Source organism: Mesitornis unicolor, unplaced genomic scaffold (genome assembly GCF_000695765.1).
Source record: "Mesitornis unicolor isolate BGI_N332 unplaced genomic scaffold, ASM69576v1 scaffold44657, whole genome shotgun sequence".
Taxonomy (NCBI): Eukaryota; Metazoa; Chordata; class Aves; order Mesitornithiformes; family Mesitornithidae; genus Mesitornis; species Mesitornis unicolor.
In genome coordinates, this window is record NW_010195208.1 from 33,334 (window position 1) to 40,904 (window position 7,571).

General features: G+C 41.9%; 1 protein-coding gene across 1 annotated transcript in view; it reads right to left on the minus strand.

The window, feature by feature from the left end:
- Positions 1-2,957: 2,957 nt before the first annotated feature.
- The window catches only part of FKBP9 (FK506 binding protein 9, 63 kDa), a 16,178-nt gene continuing 11,564 nt past the window's right edge, over positions 2,958-7,571 (minus strand). Inside the window, exons 8-10 of the mRNA XM_010188039.1 lie at positions 6,490-6,635; positions 4,816-4,979; positions 2,958-3,351 (exon numbers count right to left, since the gene is read on the minus strand). Coding sequence (XP_010186341.1) covers positions 3,169-3,351; positions 4,816-4,979; positions 6,490-6,635 — 493 coding nt within the window. The 3' untranslated portion in view covers positions 2,958-3,168. The remainder of the gene's footprint in view (positions 3,352-4,815; positions 4,980-6,489; positions 6,636-7,571) is intronic.

The window sequence follows — 7,571 nt, forward strand, 5'->3', positions numbered from 1 at the left end:
CTAAAGAGCATGGTGACATAGAGGAACTGATTTATTGCTGGAGATGCAGGGGCTGTGCTGAGCCCTCCCAGTCCCTACCAAGCAGAGTTTCACTTCCCAACCAGCTCCCCCTGTGCCCAGGCTCAGGTTTGTCTCACTGACTGCAGTCTGCCCTCACATTTAAAGGGCTGCCATGCACCATGAGAAGCAATGGGTAGAGGCCTTCAACCAACATACAACCCTGTTCTGAGAAGGAAGGTGGCCCCCAGCCTTCCTTTGAGGGAGCAGCCCACAGCTGCCCACAGAAAGGAAAAGAACTGATGGGGTCTACATATGTAAGCAAAAATTCCAGATTTTATGCAGTTTGACCTGACACAGCCAGGTGGTCCTGGCCTTTGTTGCCTTTGCTTGGGCAAGTAAATGCTCAGTGTAAACACAATCATTTTTCAGCAAGTTTTGCCATTTATTCGCTACTTTCCCCCAAAGTTGCATTCTCATTTCCGAAATGGCAGCCTCCAGACCTAGGGAGAGTGAGGTGAGGGGGCAACAAAAACTTCCTCTTGACAGAAAACAATCATTTGGACGGATCACAAGCCATGTTTGCTAAGGCCTAAGGAGCAACAGAATGAGAATTTCAGATGTACTTATCCAAGCCAGAGGCACTGGTGAAGTTATCCCATCACTGACCTGTGCTTCCAAAAACATCCAGCACGATGATTGATGCTGCGTGGCACAGCACTTCTGTGTGGTGCTGCTCTTTGTCCTGTATCTGCCCTGCAGCACAGCTCTGCTGTCCTGGTTTACTAGGAACTCTTCAGACCTCATCCTGGGAACCATCTGGAATGATCCTCTGTGCAGAAACAGCTGTTCACCATGATTTTCTCACCTAAAACAATTCTGGATATCCAGAAGACATGCGTGTTTTTTGGGGATATGTATGAGAACAGGAGTTGTTTCCACATTGAGGACTGCTTCTGGCAGTACTCAGTCACAACCTGCTTCCAGCTCCTTAGGTCAGCTCTGTAAGTGAGCAGAAGCAATCCATCTGAACCACTGCAACAAGCGAGCTATCTACCTCCAAGTAACAACTCTGTGCAAGTCTTCTGAGAAAACTGCGTTCACAGGCTGGTAGTATTCCTAAGGAGCCATTCAGGATTTGGATTGCAAGTGCCATCCACTGACCCCCACAGTATCTACAGCTGGTGTAAAGGCCTGGTATTTACATCAAGCCCAAACCAGACCAGAGTTCCAGCTTTTTGCATGCAATAAATGTGGTTTTGGAGCTACGAACAAAGTGAAAACATCAAACCTCGGACACAAAGCCCAGCGAGTTTGCTTTCATTAGCCTAGGGAATGAAATATTCCCTACGTAAAACAGTAGCATTCAGTGAGAGACTTGGAGTTCCCAGCTAAGAGAACCATCACCCTCCCCACTGCCACAGCTGATAGCAATAGGGGATAGGTAATTTAGGGAACTCCTTCTAAGGCCAAAGAATGACATCACTGCACCTGTGTGAAGTACTAAAACAAAATCTTTGAAAATAATAAACCACAATAAATCAGTTTGATCGGATAATCTTAGTTCAAAATATTTTTCCTGAAGATCAGTAGCAGTATTGAACACATTCAGGATGAGCCTGCTATGTGCACACGAAGAGTGCTGCACAGAGGGAATTTGCTTCTGCTCAGATTCCCCACTTGTCAAAATGAGAAAAAGAGAAACTTTCACAGCAGTAGTTGATCAACATTTTATTTAACAAAAAGATCAGTTATCCAACAGTTAATGGTATCAAACTCAAAAAAATATTTCACTGCACTTTCTATAACTGTATTAAAAACTGATACAAAATGTTTTCATCCAACTGAAATACCAGGTTTTAAAAAGAGCATCTCGGGGAGCTTACAACCCACATGTACAGATCAAGGAAAGCAAGAAACAAGACACAGAGCACGTCATGGAAACACAGCTCCCTTTCCGCTTGTCTTGGACAGTGTCGCACTGTACCTATGTGTGCCCTTTACATGGAGTGTACCGAGGGGGATCACACAGCCTTCCAGAGAAATAATGTATGTTTAGTGAATTTTCTGTTAAACAGCTTGCTACGTTTATAGATCTAAGGGGTGATTGTCTCAACAGTTCCCTTAACCTAAGCAGCAGTCCTGGGCCTGATTTTGCCTTGAGTATCTGCAGGCAGACCCAGACGGGGCCATTTCTTGATTCTGTCACTGTCTTTTTGTTTGTTCACCATGTCAGACTGCTCTGCTGCGTAAGCTCCAAGTACTTACTCCCTAGTCTAACAATTTCCAAAAAAGGAGGCAGAAGCCCAACACAAAATCAATTGAATCCAGTATTTGTGACAGTATTTGGACCTCATAACACTAATATTTAAAGTCTATCAAAACTATAAATAAAGTTGCAACTAGAAAGGTTTGGGAATCACTGATTGGAATGCTGTTTCAACAGGCCAGCAGGAAGAGTCAAGGTTATTCATTAAATACAATGCAGACGGTAGCAAACTTTTTATTTTCTAAGGGAATGCCTAACACATACACGGTTGCAATTCTAGGCCTGTTTAATTTATTTCACAGCTTATGGAAATTTTGCCATGGTATAGCTACCATTTGCACATTCTCCAATTTGCACATCAGCGTTCCTGCTGGCAAATACTCGCATGAGTTTGTTCAGCTGCTGGAAAGATGCTCATGCCTTCTGAAAGGAACTGGGCTGAATGTCTGAAAATATTTACAGGTTATTTTCACGGGGAATATTTTCTGGTTTCTTCTGCAGAAATATTCTGGATATAGAAGGTTTTTTAAAACTCTTTTAAAAGCACTTGGTAAGTTTTCTCCCTACCACCCATCCATCCAAGTGACTGTATTCAATGATGACTTCTAATCTTTAGCATAAAACCAGAACCACATACATGGTTCATGACACGACGTGTGGCAGTACACTCTTTATCCGTTTATACACCCTATCTTGAGGCACTTAACAGTTTTTTCAGATATACCTAACAATTCCAACTGAAAATCTCTTCCTATTTTACCAGCCTGCCAGCACATAGGCATAGGCAGGCACAGGCTACCTAACGAGTGCTACCCTTACAGGAACACGCTTGCCGAAACCTCTTCCAAGTAAAACACGTCTGAACATTAGGTCAGCTCAGGACTCTTCTTTTTTTCTTATCTTTACAGTTCATCGTGTTCCTCTTTGGCCTCCTGGTCTTTCAGCTTGAATTCTTCAGTGGTAACTTTACCATTTCCATCCCGGTCTTGATTGGTGAACATATTTTTAACAATCTTTTCAAAATCAAAACCAGGAGCTAGTTTCCCTTTGCCAGAATCAACTTGAGCTTTAATGTACTCTGAAAACTAAGCAGAGAGAAATAGGAGAAAGCTGCTCATAGTGAAACAGACATTTAAAACTGAAGAGTATTTACAAACATGGTATTTATTTGTTTTGATTATTCAGCATTTTACTACTTACTAAGCGTGCATAAAAGTACACTGTTATAACCTAAATTGGACAGACATGTGAGGTTACATCACTCTTTGTAGAGCTCACCAGGAATTTCCTCACTTATTCCTCACTTGACTCCATGGTGGGGAAGGTTGCAAAGTTTTAAGGTTAGTTTTCCCTAAAAATTCTTTTCCTTATACGTTTGAAGTTATTCAAGGTGATTAGACAACAACCAACAGGAGTCATACTGTTGGCTTGCCAACAAAAACAGAAGTCCACATTCAAACAGAATTTTTCCAATTACTGTTATCTCTGGCGCTGTTAAATAAGCTTCAGCAACAAAAGCTATTTCTGACATTCCTTTACACCTTTTAGGCCAAGCATCCTCTCATTTCTCCTTGGCTTCTCCTCCTCACTAGGTGACCAGAAGGACGTAGATATCAACAGTCACATCCCACCTCACTCAGTCTCTAGGCTGATAAAAGCTCTTTTCTTCTCTGCAAGGACAGAAGTGGAGGTAAACACAAGAGAGAAGATGGAGAAAGAAGGAAAACAAAGAGGTGGAAGAGAATGCTAGGAAGAGGGAAAACAAGATATTGGTTTTACCCCATTGGCTTGCTAAAATGCTGGAAGGCACCTCACGCTGTTCCATAGTCCACAGCCTGCACCTTGAGAGCTGCAGGCAGCACTACTCCAACAAGCAAGGACAGAAAACAGAATGATAGAGAAAGGCAACAAAGACGACTGAAGAAGAGAATAAAAAATAGACCTCCTCAGCTAAGAGAAAATGGAGAGGAAAACCTCCCAGAGGTTTATATTCTGAGAGATGGTGTGGGAAGTGGCTCTCAATCAGGGCACCCAATGACATTCTCACACTGGGGGAGAAAAGCAGGCAAGAAGGCCTTGTTCCCACAGCACACAATTCACCTGTGGGAGGAGCAGCCACAGGCACTGCCAGGCTGCAGGAGTGATCAGACAGCTCCTGGATGCTCTGCTGCAGGCTCAGCTTTGGCTCAAGAATTCACCATAAACCTCCAAATAACAGAGACTGAGAAGGCTGGTACAGGGACGGACCGCTGAATACCAACTCTGCCTCTAACATCTGTGCCCTAACCTGTTGGTCAACCTTCTGTTGACCAAGAAGACCACAACAGTACATTATCTTAAGTAGTATGGCCATTCTTGTATTTCTTTTTTCTTTTACGTTCCATCTCTAAAGCTAAATAACCATGTTTTATTTGACATGCTGCCGTCCTGTTAACTTGACAACAAACACAATGTGAGAAGAAGAGAAGGGGAGAGACCTCATTCTTCAACATCTGCACTGATGGTGGCAGGAGAAAACCACTGCAAGTGTGTTCACCATTTCAGCTTACCTCCTCCAGAAGAACCTCTCCATCATGATTCTGGTCTATTTCTTCAAAAAGATTGGGAGAGACTTCCCCATTCCATACAAACATGTATCCTTCAGGCAAGCCAGACACCAGTTCCAGCAGTTCAATGTCAAAAACTAATACAGCACTACCGGGCACTTCTCCTTCTGTCACAACAAACGGCAAAGAGGGTATTTTTCGTCACTTACATTGAACAGTGTCTTTGCTTTTAATCCATAATTAAATTTCTCTTCCTGCTCCAACAGGTTCTCTACTGCGATCCTCAAGCCCAGTGATCCCAAGCCCACCAAATCTTTCTTTTCACTTCAGCAGAGGTGATCAAAACAAAGGAAGCTTTCATAATAAAACTGCATCCATTTTTTTAACTACAAAGGTAAAACAGTGAGAAATAATCAATTTTTCTTTATCTCACCGACACGCTGGGTATCAAGGCGCTACTGACCGACTCAATGGTGTTGTAACAGCTTGGGCTGTTACCTCTCAGAAACCATGGAAGGAGTTTTAATTCCTTCTTGAAAAAGAAAACTGAGGTCACCTCTAACTTCTGTCCAGTAGTGAATGAGCAATCTCTTCAGACATCTGGGTATACACCAAAACACTAACACTCAGGCAGTGTTTCAGACCGTGCGTATCAATGTAATTTTAATGATGGCAAATGCCTATGGTAAGTTTATAATGTTTATTACATTTTTAACACAGCAGACTTTTTATGTTATGAGGAAAATTTTAAATTTATTATCTGTAACTATACAATTTTATATCATACTATAAAATGTTGCATGTATAATACTCATAATTTTTCATGGAAGACAGTTAAAAGTGAAAATATTTCTTCATCTCTTATCACAGACTGATTCTCCATTAAGCTTGGCACACGATGCCTGACAGTCTTTATAAAATACAAACTGTTCTAGAGTGATTCAAAGAACATTGCAACTCATGCAACTGTACTCATGTATCAGAGTTTGTTGGTGTTGGTGATCTCCCAATAGTCTCCTTTCCCTCAAGTCTTTTAACTCATAAGACAGGCAACAACCACACATACTGGGAGATGAGAGTTCTTGTCACTTCTATATTGTTCTATTATTGTGGTCCTTCATGCTCTAAACCAGGGCAAACTGCATTACGTGTGTTAGTGCTGGGGTTTCAACAGCACCGATGAACTGTTTCACACCTTACAATCAGTTTATGTAGTTTCTGAATTCTGAGTTTTCCTTGAATTTCTAAAATACTGGTGCTGAAGAGTACCCTTCAGTTTCATTTCCTGAATAACACGTCGTATGTCCAAGCATAAATACCCAATTCCCTACCATGCAGATAAGCGTTTACACCCCTCTGCAACACCAGAGTGCCTGGAGCTTTCTGCTTTGACAAAGCAATATTACTGAGGGCGTGTGTTCCCGTCTGGACTGGGATGGTCTTTACACTGCCCACAGTAACAGCGTGAGTTACACCACAGCACAGACAGTATGTTTATTTCACTGGGGAAATGGGGGGGTTGTCTAAAATAATGAAATGAAAAAAGTCTTTAAAAAATCCAATTCAAACAGTAGGACACTTACCTTATGTCCCCTCACACAGCAAGTAACAAAACGCGCATACTTGTGTTCAGTTACCCAAGAGATGCTAAGTGGATGTGGAGTAGGTTTCACTCACCAACACCATCTTCTCCATAACCAAGATGAGGTGGAATAACAACTGTCCGACGTTCCCCAACACACATGTCTTGAAGGCCCATGTCCATGCCCACCACCACCTGGCCAGATCCCAGAACTATGTTGTAGGTCTTGCCAAGGCTGTGTCTGCAGGAAGGGAGGGGAGAATAACAAACAAACAAAAAATCTCAAGATACAACAGAGAATTTCTGATGTTCGAAATTACAACAGAAACAGCAGTTTCTAGTTTGTGTTGTGTCACTGCTAAAAATCGACTTCATGGCCAATGCTCTGTTCTACCAAGCAGTTATCTGAAGTTGTCCTCAAGGCATGAAGCTACAGCCAACATCAAGCAGTAGTTTCCGCTACTGCTGACAAGTCCTCTGGTACTACAATTCTTCTTGAAGGAAATCCAATTAAAATCATTAATCCTGCCAATTAAACCCTCAAGGTATTTTATCTTGAAATAAGGGCTCTTGCCTTTCACACATTTTTAACTGAATTTGGACTTTTTAGCAGATGTAAAAATTCCAGATGTACACTTGTCCCAGAACTACCAACCCACACAGATCTGGGTGCATTCACATTCCTTTAAGGAAATTGGTCACTATAATGTAGTAGTCACTTCACCAAGACAGCTTGGAAGTATATTACTACTGCTGCTATTTAACCATACTATATTTTGACTTATATCTTGCTGCTGCTGGCTCATTTCTAAAACTAGAAATTATCACGAGATAAAACCCCAGAAGTTATCATGAGATAAAACCCCAGAAGTTAAATATGTATTTTGATTCTAAAAGCAGAGTGCGCAGTCTTAAAACCTTTTCCTGGGTACTTGTCACAACAGCAGGACCCTTTCTTCTGTCGGTTTCCTTTTGGTTATTTGGCTTGGCTGCACCACTGCAGGACATGCTTGTACAACAGAGTATTATTTGGAAAGAAAACAATTCAGTGGCTAGGAGGTCAGCCTTACAACTAGGAGCACAAGACTCCTGATCTTTGATCCTCTGTGAACTGCTTTGAGTGAGACAGCCTTGACATCCCTTGGTTCCTGTTACAAAATGGCAATTGAGCATTCCT